Consider the following 18,738-nt stretch of genomic DNA (forward strand, 5'->3'; position numbering starts at 1 on the left):
ATCCAGAGATGACTGTCAGCCAGTGGCAGTCAGAGTCTTCTTCTTCATCACAGTATGATCCCAACTATTCTTCATCGCAGTACGACCCCAGCTACACTTACGGGTATCCGCCAGACTATCCCTGGCAATAGACCAACTTAGGCCAAAAGCCTAAGCTTGGGGGAGTACGTATTTCTCACCGACATTACATTTATGCTCACACACACTCATTGCTAGATGTCGGTGCTCATACTCTTTCACTGTAATATCCATGCTAGTTTATTTTCTTTTTCCTGCTTTCTTCTTGTGTGTTTGATAAACCTTAAGAAAAACAAAAAAAATTAGTAGTAGTTTATTTTTCTGCTGTAGTAGTAATACTGAAAAAATAACCCAAAAATATTTCCCGTTCTTCTTTTGCTTGTTGGGAGCTTTCCCGTGTAAATAGTTTTATTTCTTTTCTTTTCTCTGCGCGTCAGTAAGAGAAGACCATAATTAAATTTTTGAAGTGACTCTTATATGCATTATTGTTGAATTAACCCAGAGCCCATATTGCCTTGTCTTCTCCTGTTTATTGAATGCTCACAGATTCCAGCTTAGTCCAATGCACGTGCACTCTTATTATTATTCACATCGTTCGGTCGTGCAAGTGAAAGGCAATTATGATGATATATGATGGGCTGACTGAGATGAGAAAAGCTGATATGAACTCGACCTCTTTTGTTTTTGTAAATATGATGAGCCCCTCGTTCTTGATTCAGCTTATTATGAATAAACATGTTTGCAATGACAATTAGAGATCATAGTTGCTTGTGCCATGCTTGATTAGCTATGAGTTATACTGGTTTACCTTGCGTTCCAACATGCTATTGAGATGGTTATGATGTGGTATGATGGGGTGGTATCCTACTTTGAATGATTTAAGCGACTTGACTTGGCACATGTTCACGCATATAGTTGAAACAAAATCAATATAGCCTTCACGATATTTATGTTCATGGTGGATTATATCCTACTCATGCTTGCATCTAATGTTTATTAATTTTAATGCATGTACATGGCTGTTGTCGCTCTCTAGTTGGTCGCTTCCCAGTCTTTTGCTAGCCTTCACTTGTACTAAGCGGGAATACTGCTTGTGCATCCAATCCTTTAAACCCCAAAGTTATTCCAGATGAGTCCACTATACCTTCCTATATGCGGTATCTACCTGCCGTTCCAAGTAAATTTGTATGTGCCAAACTCTAAAATTTCAAATAAACATTCTGTTTTGTATGCTCAAATAGCTCATGTATCAACTAAGGCTGTTCTTATCTTCCGTGTTAGGCGGGTTATTCTCAAGAGGAGTGGACTCCGGTCCTCACTCACGAGAAAATGGCTGGTCACCGGGATGCCCAGTCCCATGCTTTATGCAAACTAAATCAAAATTAATTGCAAACAAAACTCCCCCTGGGACCTGATGTATGTTGGGGACACTCGTTGTTTCGAGCAAGTCATGGATTGATGCTTATTGGTGGAGGGGGAGTATAAACTTTACCATTCTATTTGGAAACCGCCTATAATGTGTTTAGCATGGAAGATATCGCCATCTCTTAGTTGTTACGTTGACAATGAAAGTATACCGCTCAAAATACAATTTATCTCTATTTCAAAACCGAGCTCTGGCACCTCTACAAATCTCTGCTTCCCTCTGCGAAGGGCCTATCCATTTACTTTTATGTTGAGTCATCACCCTCTTATTAAAAAGCACTAGCTGGAGAGCACAGCTGTCATTTGCATTCATCACTATTAATCTATGTTGGGTGTGACTATGATTGGATCTCTTTTACCATGAATTACAATGTCTAGTCAGTCCTTGATCTTTAAAGGTGCTCTGCATTTATGTTTTGCGATCTCAGAAAGGGCTAGCGAGATACCATCTTGTTATATCATATTATGATTGTTTTGAGAAAGTGTTGTCATCCGAAATTTATTATTATGGCTTGCTAGTTGATTATACTATTGATATGAGTAATTATGAAACCTGAGAATTATTGCAAATGTGGTTAGTTATGATATATGCTAAAAACTTGAATATTGGCTTGACATAGTTACAACAACAAGAGCAAACAGAGTTTGTAGAAGTTTTTCTTTCTTTCTTTCTTTCAGTTTGTCAACTAAATTGCTTGAGGACAAGCAAGGGTTTAAGCTTGGGGGAGTTGATACGTCTCCGTCGTATCTACTTTTTCAAACACTTTTGCCCTTGTTTTGGACTCTAACTTGTATGATTTGAATGGGACTAACCCGGACTGACGCTGTTTTCAGCAGAATTGCCATGATGTTGTTTTATGTGCAGAAAACAAATATTCTCGGAATGACCTGAAACTCCACGGAACATCTTAGAAAAAATAATAAAAAATCCTCGCCAAAGATGAAGACCAGGGGGCCCACACCCTGTCCACGAGGCTGGGGGCGCCCCCCCCCCCTCTAGGGCGCGCCCCCCTACCTCGTGGGCCACCTGGATGCCCTCCGACGCCAACTCCAACTCTATATATTTGCTTTCGAAGAGAAAAAAAATCAGAGAGAAGAAATCATCGTGTTTTACGATACAGAGCCGCCGCCAAGCCCTAAAACCTCTCGGGAGGGCTGATCTGGAGTCCGTTCGGGGCTCCGGAGAGGGGGATTCGTCACCGTCGTCATCATCAACCATCCTCTATCACCAATTTCATGATGCTCACCGCCGTGCGTGAGTAATTCCATCGTAGGCTTGCTGGACGGTGATGGGTCGGATGAGATTTATCATGTAATCGAGTTAGTTTTGTTAGGGTTTGATCCCTAGTATCCACTATGTTCTGAGATTGATGTTGCTATGACTTTGCTACGCTTAATGCTTGTCACTAGGGCCCAAGTGCCATGATTTCAGATCTGAACCTATTATGTTTTCATGAATATATGTAAGTTCTTGATCCTATCTTGCAAGTCTATAGTCACCTACTATGTGTTATGATCCGGCAACCCCGAAGTGACAATAATCGGGACCACTCCCAGTGATGACCATAGTTTGAGGAGTTCATGTATTCACTATGTGCTAATGCTTTGTTCCGGTTCTCTATTAAAAGGAGGCCTTAATATCCCTTAGTATGACTATATATGGAATACATGCCTACATTACATTGATGAATTGGAGCTAGTTTTGTGTCACCCTATGTTATGACTGTTACATGATGAACCGCATCCGGCATAATTATCCATCACTGATCCGGTGCCTACAAAGTTTTCCATATACTGGTCTACGCTTATTTACTTTCCCGCTGCTACTGTTACAATCACTACAAAATATCAAAAACATTACTTTTGTTGTCTTCACTTTTGTTGCTGCTACCACCACTATCATATTACTGTGCTACTAAAGACTTTGCTGCAAATACTAAGTTTCCAGGTGTGGTTGAATTGACAACTCAGCTGCTAATACTTGAGAATATTCTTTGGCTCCCCTTGTGTCGAATCAATAAATTTGGGTTGAATACTCTACCCTCGAAAGCTGTTGCGACCCTCTATACTTGTGGGTTATCACCCCCGCACCGCTTGGCCGCCGCGAGGCCGGCGCCTCCACGCCAAGTCCCGAGCTCTCGCATGGCTGAGCCGCTCTGCGCCGCACGCGCGCCTTGTGAGAGGGAGGAGAGCCCCGCCGCCATCGACGCCGCGCAGGCTTTGATGGCGGCGCCCTCCGGCGGCGGCAAGGAGGGGAGAGGAGGAGAACTAGGTGGCCGGTGGCAGCGATTTGGGGTGCGCCTGGGACGCTCGCGGGGAGCGTCACGGGGCCTGGGCGCTTTAGAACACTCGACCATCCTGACTTAATTGTTTATTTATAAGTATTAGGCATATTTATAATGGCACATCACTTTTTCGTTTAGAAGTTTTCCAAATCCCTGCCTCGGATTGTCCCTAGCCAGAGAAAGTTCTATCACTACCATGGCCATCACACTTGAAAATTTATGTTATTATTTTTCTCTAGTTAACAGAAAAGAAGATATTTGTAGAGTTAACTGAAGCATTGGATTCTCAAGCAGGCGTCATGGAAGGTGTTGAAATCCTTGAGCGAGACCTGACATCATACAAGGGACAATCGGTTTTTGTAGTACAATCTGTTGGAAGAGCATGCTCAACAGGCGCCATGGAATGGTTAGAAATCATATTTGTGCATTATACCGACACATTATTCTGTTGTTTCAATTGATTGTTCTTACCCAGGTCCTTGCCGTGAATGAGCGGACGGATGGTGGATCACCCGCCGTTACCAGTGCCGAATATCCTAGTAGCACCGTGGCCAACTGCGAGAATGAAGAAGGGTCTGGAGCTGCCTGATTTCTATGAGGGTGAGAGATTTTTTTCGAAAAGAAGGATTAGCCCCGGCCTCTGCATCGATCGATGCACACAACCATCTTTATTATTATTATTTAACATAGTCTGACAACATGCATACATGGATCAACCCAAAGCCACCTATTTGGCGAACAAAGTAGAAACACCTACACTCATTATAATGTGCCTGATCCGCATGAATGCACACTATCTAATCCGGTGGCCTCACGCAGCTGCCCCGCATCGGGCCGAGAGCACCACCCGGTCCAGCCGACCAGCAGCGCGCACCGCATGCGCACACTTTGGATCCGCTACCATCTTCCGATGTCCCATCTTCAGGAGCAATCAAGGCATTCACCTTGCCAGGCCATACTGCAGTCGACGCCACCACAACGGCAGACAACATCACCCTCCTGCACGTGTCCATCCACACGTGCTTGTCGCCAAAACTCCGGTACGCGGCGCTGCCGAGACCCGCATGGTGAGAGATGGCGGAGCTCCTCTGGTTTTCAACAGCCATTCACATGGTTTTCTGTGATATTGATGTGTGCGGTTCACGTAACCCACGGTTGTTATATGCTGGTTGTAATTAGCATCATGTTTATAAGAAAAGAAAAGGGGTTGTGATTATGAGTTGTCTGTGCACTTTTCACTAGACAATACTCTGTGTGTGGAATTCCTTTTTTTTCATTTTGTACATCTATCCGAAAATCCCTAATACCGAGATGTTGGGTTTAGCCCACATCGGTTGTAGGAGGAGACATAACACGATTTATAAGGGCGGGGGTGTCCCCTCCTAACAGGCTAGTCTTTTAGGGGGAGAGGATCCAAGGCCTCTCATAAGTCAGTGCTGCTCTCCGGTTGGGCCTGGTTGACGCATGTGGGTCGGAAGCACTGGTGATAGCAGACCCGGTATTGCGTAACAATTGGTATCAGAGCCCAGGTGCCCGGAATAAATCTCCGTGAACTCACAGGTGGTCGGTCATGGTTGGTGGGCTGGAAACGCTGGTGTTAGCGGGCCCATAAGTGACCCATGTGTGAGGGGGAGATTGTAAGGTTTAGTCCCACATCGGTTGTGGGAGGAGAGATAACACGATTTATAAGGGCGGAGGTGTCCCCTCCTAACAGGCTAGTCTTTTGAGGGAAGAGGGTCCAAGGCCTCTCATAAATCGGTGTTGCTCTCCGGTTAGGCCTGGTTGACGCATGTGGGTCGGAAGCGCTGGTGATAGCGGACCCAGTATTACGTAACAATTGGTCCTGGGGTCTGTGGGTTATGGACCCGACAGGAGGCATGATTCGGCAGCAACGGATGTTGCGGGCAGTTTTCATGTCGCGGAGAATTCTCGGCCAGTATAGCAACGGTGACAAGAATCGAAAGCAATCGGAAAGCAGGCGCAGTGCCAGATCGAATCAGCAAATCAGGGTCGGGCGGCAGCATCAATCGGCGCAGTGCCAGATGCATGCGTAGCAGGCAGCGATCGAGCGAGTCGATTGAATTGTTGGTTTAATCAGTGGTACATCGTTGGATTTGTTGCTTGTAAAAAAAGGTGACACAAGTTCCAAAGCAGGAAGCCACGATGGTGGTTTTGGCTTAGACTATTTTCAGCTTTATGCTAAGTGCACACGGATTGCTACCAGGAGAATCACTATTATGGAAGGAACTTGAGGTTCTTCGGGATGGTGGTTGGTAGTGGATGTGCAGGCCAGCAGGTGTGCTGTTAAAATAGATGAGAAGCATGGAACATGTCTTGACGGGGATCATGCAAACACAGGGCGTCAAGCAATGCACGGATGTGCGGGTGGATACGATGCAGGGTGGAGCATGGTTGCAGTCGGATAAGTTCGGCTGGGTCAGACTGGACAGTCTGATGGATCGACATGGATGTTGGTCAAAAGCAGAAGACGGTGGTGATTTTAGTGACGACGACATAGGAGCGTGATGCTGATGGTGGCCGACTTCTGGGGCGTGGAAACACGTGGTGCAGGCCTGTGGGCTTGTGCGGCTTCGACAGACTATGGCGCGGGGTTGATTCAAGACGGTGCACATGAGAGCTTGGAGTCGACGGGCGCGGGAGGGTGGCACGTACAACCACCATGGAGTCATGTTGAAGGTGGAGTTGGAGTCTGATGGAGGACTACACTCTGTGTTGATGGTGAGGCTACGGCGTAAATGCATGGAGAGTCGAAGCCTATTTCAGCGGGATAGCGAGAGACACGTGGATCGGACTGGGGCCCAATGGTCTGATGGAGACGTGATACTTGGCATCGATCGGTTATGATTGGTGGTTCTCTGCAGTGGGGGTTGAGGCAGTGTGGGCTAGCTACCCGGGAGACTCGACCAGGACAGCAGAGGCTCGACGCGACGATAGTGGCGAGGCGTGCGGTAAGCACGGGACACGGCGACAGGCCAAGGCACTAGTGGTCAGACATGTGGTCAGACAAATTATGCAGGGGGTGCTGAAGCAGTGTTGACGAGTATCAGATTCAAGTTGGTGACTGGGTCTATCGGTGCTAGTTGATGGACAGGAGTTGACCATGGAGAGTCTAAAAAGTGGTGGAAAGTCTGAAATTGTCAAAAGCTGAGAGAGTACATGGCCGTATATTCTGTGATGTTCAGTGCACATGGCAAAGTGCGAATGACAAGTACAGAAGGAGGCGGAGTGCTATAGCTGTGGGACATGTCAGAGACTATCCGGAAAAAGGATGAGACAACTGCGAATTTGACTCAGGGTGACACAGGGCGACGGTGAAATTCCTTCAAATTTTAGACAAGCAGTCAAGAAAGAGCGGTGACGCTGAGTTCAGATAACTCTTATATATGACGTCTAATATGTGAGTTGTTCACTTTCACGCAGGTTAATGATTGATGTGTGATGATGTTGAACGGATTCTCCAGAAGTTGGGAGTACAAAATAGAGTAATGAGGAACTTAATTTTGCTTAAGGGTTGATTGTGAAGAAGACGAGAAGGGACTACAGTTGCAGGTGGAGTCACATGGAGTCTGGGTGTAGCAGCGGTGCTCATGGTGTATCTCAAGTTCAATGTACATGGAGGTTCGACGCACAGACGAATTCAAGGTGGTGGAGAATATTCGCCAAGGTGGAGTTTGTTAGAGTTGTGTCGAATATTATTGTACAAGATAGGTTACAGTTGGACTTGGTTTTGGACTGTGTGTAGACATGGTAGGAGTTGTGTCCTAATAGGACACTTGTATCCTAGACCTCTCATATATATTGGGGGTAGACACACGATGTAATCTATGTCAACATAATAGCACGGGCACGCGGGAGAGCCGGCGGCGTGTGCCGGCGCCCGGGCAGCCGGAGTGCGGTATTATGACGGTGTCATGGGAAGAAGCGCCCATAGTCAGGTCCCGGGATGTAGCCATATCGGTGAACCTCATTAATAAATCTTGATGTTGTGCTTGTGTGATTGTTTGGTCCTTAGTAGATCGACGAAGTGCTTTGAATTTATTCTAACATGAGAAGACCCGAATGACATGTTGAAAGAGTAAAGACTTGAGGAGGTATCACAACTGCTGAAATAAAAATGCAATGACTATAATTTTATAAGTTGGCCAACCTTTTCGCTCAACATCGCGTTAGCTCTGTCTTTTAAGGCGAAGTAGGTAGCTTTGAAGATGAACTGGTCAGTGCGTAGCATGGAAAGGTGAACTGGTTGATGCGTAACACTACGTAGTTCGCCCTTATATATACTGCTCCAACTTCACTAAAGTAGATATCATCTTACATTTGTTTTAACTTGTATGTCGGGTAGCGCCTTCCCCTAAAACAAAAGCTTGTTGGGTAGCACCTAGCTTAGTATATCATTCCAAAGGGAGATCAGGAGAGTTGAAAAAACATGTGGGAACAGGAGGCTTCAGGAACATGGGTAGAGCAATTAGTCTCCTTAATGCTGAATGAAAGTTGCGGCATTATCTCAGATGGACGGGTCTAGAAGTGATCGGCGGGTTAGTATTTCTACAGGAATGTCAGTAGGCTACTTATTGTTTTCCATGTGGATTCTGGAGACTGAGGCCCAAAGCAGCGAATCTGAAATTCCTGGACTTGACGAGACTATAAGAGAAAAAAAAAAGATTAGTTACTTGCAACATGCTTGGGAGTTGATTGCTACAGCAACATAATGGTCAATTTGGCTCTCCCGCAGACCAAAAGTATTTGGAAACATTACCGTCCTTACTATGACAGTGCCAAAGCAATGTATAGAAATGGTTAATCTCTAGGATCTTGTTGCAAAAATGGATAGAGCACTGATCAGACTTTCTCCTTGGAGAGCAAAAGGTTACTAAAAAATTGTCAGAAGTGGGGTCCCTCGTAACAGGACCAGAACTTGAGTCTGGCGCCTTAGACCACTCTGGCCACCCTGACTCTGTTTTCTAATTGGAAGTATTGGCTACTTCACTTTTCTCTAGCCAAGGCATGTTCTTGTACTATCAATCTACCATGGACATTATCATTTGAGTTTGATCGTGTTAATGTTTCTCACTTGTTTAACAGATAAGAAGATACTTGTGAAGTTAACAGGAGCACTGATTCTCAAGCAGAGATGTTGAAATCGTTGAGTGAGACCTTACTTCATCAAACAAGGGAGAATCGGTTTTCTCAGTTCAATTTGTTGGAGGAGAATGGTCAAACTGCACCATGGAATGGTTAGAAATCAATATTTATGCATACCATTAGATGGAATATTATTCTTTTTTTAATTGATTATTCTCATCCCGGGTCCTTGCTTATGTGAGCCTTCTGCGTATAAAGTATTCCCCCTCTTAAATAATACTCCATCCGTCTCAAAATAAGTGTCTCAACTGGAGTACTAGATTGGTAGGTCGTATGGTTCCTAACGAGCTCTTTTAACATCTATATTGGTATTGTGTCTCACCACATTGTTATTTGATATTGCACGAACAACGCTAACTATTAATTCTTGTTTCCTCAAAAAAAAACTGCTAATTCTTCGAGATCTTCCTAGGTATGATTTGTAGACTTCTATTTATTCCTCCGATTCGCCGTGAATGAGCAGATAGCAGAGGGATGGTGGATCACCCACGGTCATCGGTGACGAATCTCCTAGTAGCACCATGGCCAGCGTGGTGACGGCTAGAACGGAGAATGGCTTGGAGCCACTTGATTTCTACGAGGGTGAGAGATGTTAGAGCTCCTCTCGTTTTCAGCAGCCATTCATACGACTTTTTGTGTTGTTGCTGCATGCGGCTCACATACCCACCCTTGTTATATGCCGGTTCTAATTAGCATATCACGTCTATTTATACGGGGAAAAAGAGATTGTAATTATGTGTTGTCTGTGTGCTTTTCACTAGACAATAGTCTATACACGAAATTCCTTTTTATTTTGTATATGCATCCGAAATCCTGAATACCGAAAAGATCCTATATCATCCTAATGACACAGCTGATTGTGATAGCAATGATTAGTGATAAAATAGGCATAACTGTGTGCATCTTGTGTTCCATGTAGATCGTGAACACATGTTAGTAAAGACTTGAGTCGCCCATCTAAAAAGATGGGAAGCCTTGATCGATGAATGTACTTGGGCCGGGGATGATCCCCTCAAATCACTATACTTTCACCATGGTGTCGATGAAAAGTTTCACCTTCACAAAGAATCAAACCAACAAAAAAAAACTTGACACAGCAACATAAACTCATCAAATCTGAATAATCGAATCTGCGAGGACAGAAAACTCTCTAACCTCATGGCACTACCAAAAGAACGAGAGGAAGTTTATTCTCACAAAACTATAGTGATTACTACGTGTTGACAAAGAACATAGAGGTCTTGAAAATCCGAGCCCCCCCCCCTCCCCCCACCTCTCAGCGCCAAGATGGCAGCTTGGCAGCTGAAAGCGAGGAGACCAAATTTCTCAGACGACGGCAGCGACGGCGGCACGAGAAATCCTAGCTTGCCATATATCTCAGGCTGGAATAATGTGACTTTGAGGGATTCCTGGTGATTGCTCTGCTTCAGCCTGGCAACGAGGCAATCTTGATGGCATGGATGATGTTTTCCTTGCCTTTTATTGATGAATAGTGACATGGGATCCTTGTGTTCCACATGGGCTTGAGGGTAAGCCAAATTTAATCGGAGGGGATTATGAGCGACCTGCCCTATCTTCTCACTTGGAAATGACAATGGTCGAGGCAACGAACCTGACAATGAGTAATATGGATACGAATGAGGGCTGATCCTAACTACGACACATGTGTGACACTCGGATTTTATGAGTTCGGGCCCCTCGCGGAGAGATAACAAACCTATGTCTCGAGCCCGGAGGCTATATGTTCTCTGGTGTCTGGTGATTACAATGGAATGCGAACCCCTGCCCTAGCGCTTGGGGGCGGCTTATATGGAGTTTGCCGCCCCTCATCAGGACTACGTTACTAGGAGAGTGAATGATAGAGCTTATTACAGGCGGTATTGGTAACTGATGCCTTAACTACACTAAACGCCAGGCGTCATGCTCCTCGGACGTTTCAGATCCCATGCGGCCTATTCGCCTCCCTTGTTCGAGTGCGGGCGAGTGTGGTTGAATGACGGCAGTGCGTCCGAGTGGGTGGAAAGCATCCGAATGAATATTTTAAGGCGGGCATCTGAATGCTCCTATGGGTCAGGAGCCTGCTGGTTTATTGACAGGGGCCCTAGCTGGTCTCGGGATGGTAGCTCCATGACCCTACCCTTAGTAGGTGCCCCATCACCGCCCACCTCTCCCATCCCTCCACCTTATCTTCTTCACGAGCATATCCTCCACAGCTACCATCCTCTCGTTTCCGCTCCCTGCCATGGACGCACGCTTCTCTTTCTTCCGCAAATCCCTCTGCAACTTTGCTCTGATCTATTCCTCACAACCTTTCCTCTCTTCCTTCCCTCGCTCACCCGCGGTCTGACGGAGTTGTTGCTACTGCAAGGCGGGGAACCGTTGCGGCGGTGACGACGAACTTTTCTGCTGAGAAGGGAGGCGACACCAGGGTTGCAATGCGGTGTTCCAACATACATCGCCGCAGCAGTCGCCGTTCACTACGCCGCTGGTACTACGATGCAGCTGCAATGAAGCATCGCCCGATTTCTCCTGTGTAGCTGCGACGGGTTGTCGACGCTGCGTTGGAGCACCACATGCCGGTGTCGCGGCTGCAATGAAGCATGGCTGGAGCTGCGACGGAGCACTGTCGTGCCGGTGTTGCGGCTGCAATGAAGTATCACCGAGCTGCGACGGGTCGCCGGTGCTGCGTTGGAGCACTGTGTGCCGATGTAGCGGCTGGAATGAAGCATGGTCAGTGCTGCGATGGAGCATTGCCGTGCTACCATTGCTGCCGAATGCCCTACTCTGCCGACGAAGGGGTCCGACTCCTGCTTGCGAGCCGGGCAGCGCTGCCTCGACGGTGACTCATGTTGTTGCTTCGTTGTGGGTTGACCCGATCCAATGGCTATGAGGGAAGGATCCTACGGCCCACGACCCGACTGATTTCCTCAAGAAATCAGCCGGTTGATCCACAACAGGCATCATGTTTGATTTATTATACTCCCTCGATCCATCTATATAGGGTCTAATGTGTTCTTTGAGATGAACTTTGACCACATGTTAGAGCAATAATATATGACATGCAAGTTACACAAAGCATACCGTTAAACTCGTACGTGGAAGGAGATTCCATTGATTTTCACATTATTATACAACTCATATACTCCCTCCGTTCCTAAATATAAGTTTTCCTAAAGATTTCATTATGGACTACATACGAAGTAAAATGAGTGAATCTATACTCTAAAATGCATCTACATACATTCATATGCGGTCCATATAGTGAAATCTCTACAAAGACTTATATTTAGTAATGGAGAGAGTACTATTATTCTTATCAATAGTCAAATACAATCTTGGAAAATACATTAAGCCCTATATATGGATGGAGGGATATAAAAATTAGTAAAAGCTCAGTCTTTAGTTAATCACGGTTTTGCACAGAGGCGTCATTTCGGTTTGGCTCCGAGTGTGTCTCAGATAGTCCGACCGGTGGACGGGGCTCAAACCAATATAAGGAGGGGCAAGCCCCCCTCCCCAAAATCGAAAATCAAACGCGAGCAGCCCCCAAATCCAGATCTCAAGATCTCCCGGCGAGTTGAGCAGAAATCAGATCAACCGATGGCCGGCGTCGAGTGTGTCTGCCCTGGCAAACGAAAGGCGGCGACTTTTTCCGGCGAGGAGCCTTCCCCGACGGCCAAGAGGACGGCCGGCTGTTCCCGAGGAGAGGAGGAGATTCCGGCGGCGAAGAAGATGTGGCGGCTGCCGCGGGAGGAGGTCGACCGGATCGTCGACTGGCCGCCGTACGTCCCTCCCGCCCTGTACCGAGACCTGAAGCGTGACAACCCGTCGCTTCTGCCGTCGCCGGAGGAGGAGAAGGACGAGCGCACGGTGCTCCTCTACCGGTACGCGCGCGAGTTGTACGAGCATTTGGAGGAGTTCGCCGGGTTCCAGGCCAGGGTCCGCCGCGAGTACGCCTCCAAAGGATTCGTGGAGGTCGACTACGACTGCGTCGGCGCCGAGGCCGTGGCGCAGAGGCGGGTCAACCAGGCACGCGGTGAGGCTTTCAGAGCCATCGTTGCTCATCTTAAATCAGAGGTCGTCGTCGACGCCGACACGTTCCGGCAACTCAAAAGGAAATTGATGGACGGTTTCTGACTGTCTGAAACCAAACTCATCTGGCAGTCAGGCCAGTGACTCTTATGTAGTAGTACTAGCATTACGAGGGATCTAGCTAGGTGTATGCTCCGTCCCATGTGATCGATTGTGCTTCTTTGTGCCTTGTCACAACATCATTGATCCAATGGATGCAATTTGTTGATTCAGAAAGAAAGAAAGAATGCAGCTTTTCATCATTGATTAAACAAATATGCCCTGCATAACAGCTCAGTTTTGTAGCTTACTGTAGGAATTACCTCTGATTTATCAACCCTGACGACTTGTTAGGATTTATCTCTGATTATTACCCCTGTAGTTTTTTACAAGCACATAGTACTTGTTACTTTATCATGAATGGATTACTACACCATGAGAGATTGCACATTACTTTTAGAGAAAACGGCTGTCCGTAAGGCCCAGCTATATATCGAAAGGAACGGAATACAAAACAGAGAGGAGCTTCAGTCAGAAGCTCAGCAATGTTTTTCGAGATGAAAGAGTTCTGCTTGCACGTTATTGTCATGGACACGGTCGTTTTCATGTTATGATAGGCATCGGAGTCGTGTCCTCCTGTTTTCACAAGAGCATGGTTGTAACCCTGCAACAATACTCCAGTGAATGCAAACAGAGTTTGTTTTTGTCCCGACTCAACAAAAAGAAGCAGTTGATGAACAAACAGAGTTTGTTTTTGTACCTTGTTAGTGTCCTGTAGTTTAGTAAATTTGTCTGACAGCGTTGATGCATACTTGTTTCAGTTATACTGCAACCAGATGCATTTGTCTCTTTTGAGGACATTGGCACATCGGTGCTTCACACTAACTTACCATTTGTATTTGTATTTTATTTTTATTTGTAATTCATCACATTGCTGATGTCTGTTATTTTCCCTGTACATGGCCATATGCCCACATACAGGTTCTGTTGCAACGTCTGGAGCTGTGCATGTGCTATCTTCTCGCACGACTCCACTGATTCATCTCCAGGCCTTGCGATGGTGCCATTGCCATGGAACCGAGGCAAGGTTTCTGTTCCAAGCTCTAGTTTGCTGTACTGACAATTTGTCTTCCAAGATTGTTTGCTTTTATAGTTCGAAACTATATGCATTGATGTGGATATTGGGGCTTGTTTATTTTGCTACTGCTTTTTAGGGCCATATGCTTCATTGGTTAGATCTGCCTGGCCATAGTGGTTAGCCATCATCTTCAGGTCCAGTTGGATATATAGATCACCAGTTTTTGGAACTGGGTGCAGTGCCCTGCTTAACAAAGTTGAATATTCACTTATTTTCCTTGGTGAGATATACCTCCAAATCTGGTAGGGCGCTGTTAATCGTATTGTTTGCCTTCTTTTTTCCCTGTCTAATTTTGGTGGTTGTTTCAAGGTTTGTAGGTGATGCTGAAGCTAGTGGCCCTCAATAGTATGCAGAGGCGATCTAGCAGATGAGGGTACTATAAATCCGAAGGGTAAAAACTAGAGAAATTTGCGGTCTTATGCAGTTATGCCTCCCTGAGATATGTGTGAGCCCAGGAGTGGAATTTCGTATGGTGATCCTTGTGTTACTGGTCTGCTGGTAGTTTCTGTTGTGTTAATTGTTGAAACCCTGGTGGCCTTGGAATGGTTGTGCCCTGGAGCTGTAAGCAGCGGTTATTATTTCTAGGCCTTTTGTTAAGCACTAAGCAGTGTGTTTGTCTTCAAACTGGCGAGCTTGCGCTTGGTTTTAACCTTTGTGGCGACACGTTTTCTGTGCATAATGCTGGATGATGGTTATTCTGCTGCTAGGGGTGCCTGTTGTACTAGAATAATATGGATGCAGTAGTTACTGAGCTCTGACTATTACTTCAGATTCTTCTGTTGTTTTGTTGCCTCCAATTATACCAGTTCTTTTTACAAGTTCTGTGTGGCTTCTCCTTTTCATTTTTAGAGTAAAAATTCTGAAGGTTGTGTATACTGGTGGCCAGCCAAACCGAGCCATCCGACGGCAGAGCAGCCTGAATGGGTAGGAAGCGATCAAGCCTCAAGTTTGACGCTTTGGTGTCTCATTAATGTGGGTTATATTTTCAATGGGAGGCAACGTTTCTATCGGTAGTGAGACGCATGTGTTGACTTCGTCAATCTTAATGCACCACAGTCCACAGTTTCGATCCGATCTTTAGTAGGCACTATGTGAACTTGCTTAACAACTATTTTAGTATTGTTATGTACTCCCTTCGTTCTAAAATACTTGTCGTTACGTAGGCCATCTCGGAAAAACAGCGAAAGCAGAGTAGATATCGCAGAGCAAGACGCTGAACAAACACAAGGAAGGTAGATAAGAGGGGCACACACACTTACTGGCTACTGCCGAAATGAAATGAAATTGGCCGAACAAAGCAAAGGTGCAAGGATGATCGCACCACAGCGACACACAAACTGAAGAAAGAGCGCAGAAAAAAGCTAGAGTCAACGAGCTCAAATCCTTTACATGGATTTCAGTATAACAGAAGTCGCTTGCAATGAATACTTCCCTTGAGGCAAACAAAAATAACAAATTTGACTTGTCAAAGAAACTTTCAAAAAGTGCATTGTGTAAACCGGATTTTACTTTTTTTTTTGCCAGGAGGCTCCTCAAATGTCCAAACACCTAGAAATTGTGCACTTTCATGTAAAAATTTCAGATGTTTTTCAATTTATTTACTGTGAGCAGATGAGCCTAGTATGACCCGAGTTGCTTCTACCTGGCAATGGGGACATCTTTTCGCATCGCTACCTTGTTGAACGCATTGCTCGGATATGCTCAAACTGATTTTTTTCAGGTGAAAATCTAAATTCTGGCCTTGACGTTTTGATCCGGTGCTGGCGACGCATGAGCGTCGTTTCCTTTCTAAAGGCTTTGTTGTTGAAGAGTTTTGTCAGTTACGTGGTGTCATGAGATGGTTGGCAGGAACGGAGCCAGGATTTAGATATGGGGGCGAAAGACAACAAGCACAAAAAAATTGATATACCATATGGCTATCTTAAGCCTTAGCTTTGCATCTCCAACCGTTACTCATTTGCTTTAACATCATAGTGTGGCCATTTGTTGGACTAGAATCAGTGCTAATTTTTGCACTAGCTTCTCGTTGATTGCGGTAGGAATTTACAATCATAGAGACAGATTTTGATTGTAAAACCAGTTTCGCCGTAGAATGGATAGATTATTTTCATATTCATGACTATAAATACACAATCAATTTATTTATTCAAAAGTATAGTATCATTAGTGCATCGGGTCTATTGATGACTCACGGAGCGCAGCGTCACATCGCCGGCAGCGATCGATTTTGGTTGCAACCTTGTCGATTCAGTGCCAGACTGCCAGTTTTCTCTTACCAAAAAAGGGTTCTCCACTTTGTATACAAAACAACCAACCGAACTATATATGGATAGATGCTGAGGCGGAATGGATAGATGCTGGGGCGGAAGCAGCACAGTCATGCCAAAAAAAAAACGATAGAGAAAAGCAAAAGAAACAAATGCCGACAATGGCGGATCAACAAGACGAAGAAGCCTCGCGATCGCAGCGCCCACAGGATCTTCCACTAGACTCCAAGACTCCGAAGCGCCGGCACCTATCAACACCTCCAAGAAGGATCGCGACGATGACGACGCTGCTGCCAGGGGTTTCCCCCGGTACACGACGAGGCGAGAGGAAGGGTAGCCCCGACGCCCTCCCGGAAGGTCAGGTGGCACCTACAGGCGCCACCGCGCCAGTGTTGGCCATGCCGACAGGGGTTTCCCCCGATCCCAACCCGCACCTGGGACGCCCCGGAGCCTGCCACCAAACCAACCACCATCATGCGCCAATGCGGTCATGGGGTCCCCACACCGTCTCATCATGGCACCGCGAAGTGAGGACAGCACGGCGAAGAATCAGAGCCGGGACTAGGGCATCAACACCGTCGGCACGCGGGAGGGCCCCACCTCCACCTGCCAGTTTTCTCTTACCGGAACTGCCTTAGGCTTGTAGCAAATCACCGCGTCCGGTCTGCCGTCAAAGCGGCAACGTATCCGTGGGTCGGTGCCTGCCTGTCCTGGGCTCGTGGCATCCCCTACCCTTCGCCCCTTCTCGATTGAGGCACGACGGGGAGATCCGATCAGCAGCAAGCACTTGCAGGCTTCAGTTACGATCACAGAAGCGGCTTGGAAACGAAGAGGTTAGCGTCGTGAGTGCGTGCGTAGTCCAACTCCGGTCGTGGGTACGTGCAGCAAGCCTGCAAAGCCTCTCTTGTCCTCCATGATGGGCTGTCATTTTCCATTACCTTATTTTGTGCTTTTAGCAAAGATATTGGGCTGTACACGGGCTGAGACGCAGATGCTTCATGTCAACCGTGAAGTCTGAAGCGATTGGGTAGCCACCAATGGTTAGGATTTGTATCCACATTCTAAAAACTAGTCATCAACCCGTGCAGCAGCACGGGCTAGTTAATTATGGATACATGCAACAATAGAAGTAATAGTGTCATTTGGATATTTTTGCATATTTTAAATTATAGGAATTAGAAATCCATCTATAGTATTAGTATTGCAAACATGCAAAATTTTGCTTTCTTAGCATGAAAACATATTCATAAGAAAATATTACCAAAATACACATTGATTTATTGGGTGCCACACTTCAGATGTTGCATACCTCGTGGAAACAGGTAAGTAAATATCGGATCAAGATACAACTGCTTGTGGCACGAAATTAGGGGTGAAATAGCTTTAGAGATGTACTAATTAACCGATTGGAACTCTTTGACTCGAAAACGTATAAAAACACCTTCTTATCATTCTTCGGCAAATATACTTTTTAAAATTAGACTATTTGTCCAGCTTCTATATCCACTTTATAGCTTAGAACACCACAGTTTGTTTTCATTCAATACATCAAAACATTTGTATCTCCATTTGAAACACGATAGTGTTGTTATCCATGTGTTGGAAAACATTGTGCTTCCTTACACAGATTTCTTCTCGATTGGTATACGCCAATGAAAATATCCATGTGCTGTTTGAATTTAAATCTCATCCGCATATTTTCTTTTTTTTAGATCCGACTGCTTAAATAATAAACATGATGTAGCTTAAGATATTACATACATCCAACAGTTATAGATTGTCGAGTTACAGATCTGATTGTTAATTAGTTGCTTTTCCTAGAATTCACGTGAAATCGGAGGAGATGACACTGAGATTTTTCTTTCTACCAGGGAAAGAGAGTTGAAGGGGAGGACACAAAGAATTTCTTGTTTCTAGGAAACCGAGAGAGATCAAGTGGAGGATCTCTCGCGTACGTGAAATATAGGAAGAGATGACGCTTATTTTTTATTTTTTTAGAGAAAGGGAGAGAGACCAAGAGGAGGATTCATATACATACATGGGATAGGAGAGCAGGTGCCTTGTTTCATCTAATACTAGATCATTGAAGGCGCGCGTTGCTGCGCCCATCTACTTTGGCACTATAATGTTAGTGATAGATGAAATTATATTAGAGGTATTTTACTCTTGACAAAATTAGTACATGAATTATGATATAACATGTAGCTTGATTAGTACTTTTTGTAGGAATATGTCAGTGGAGTCCAACCATGGCAGTAACTCAGCAATTTTGCGTCTGATAAAAAATTTGAACATTATTAGGCCCCATGCCATATACTCCCTCCGTTCCTAAATATTTGTCTTTCTAGAGATTTCAACAAGTGACCACATA

General features: G+C 45.5%; 1 protein-coding gene across 1 annotated transcript; it reads left to right on the forward strand.

Annotated features, from left to right (window-relative positions):
- The first annotated feature begins 12,304 nt into the window (after positions 1–12,304).
- LOC125547603 (uncharacterized) lies at positions 12,305–14,846 on the forward strand. Its single transcript, XM_048711423.2, has 2 exons — positions 12,305–12,927; positions 13,944–14,846. Exons 1-2 carry the CDS (start codon positions 12,492–12,494, stop codon positions 14,174–14,176), a joined length of 669 nt encoding a protein of 222 aa, XP_048567380.1. The 5' UTR covers positions 12,305–12,491; the 3' UTR covers positions 14,177–14,846.
- Positions 14,847–18,738: the final 3,892 nt, after the last annotated feature.

The sequence above is a fragment of the Triticum urartu genome, chromosome 3A (assembly GCF_056163025.1).
Source record: "Triticum urartu cultivar PI428250 chromosome 3A, HENAU_Tu73, whole genome shotgun sequence".
NCBI classification, from domain to species: domain Eukaryota; kingdom Viridiplantae; phylum Streptophyta; class Magnoliopsida; order Poales; family Poaceae; genus Triticum; species Triticum urartu.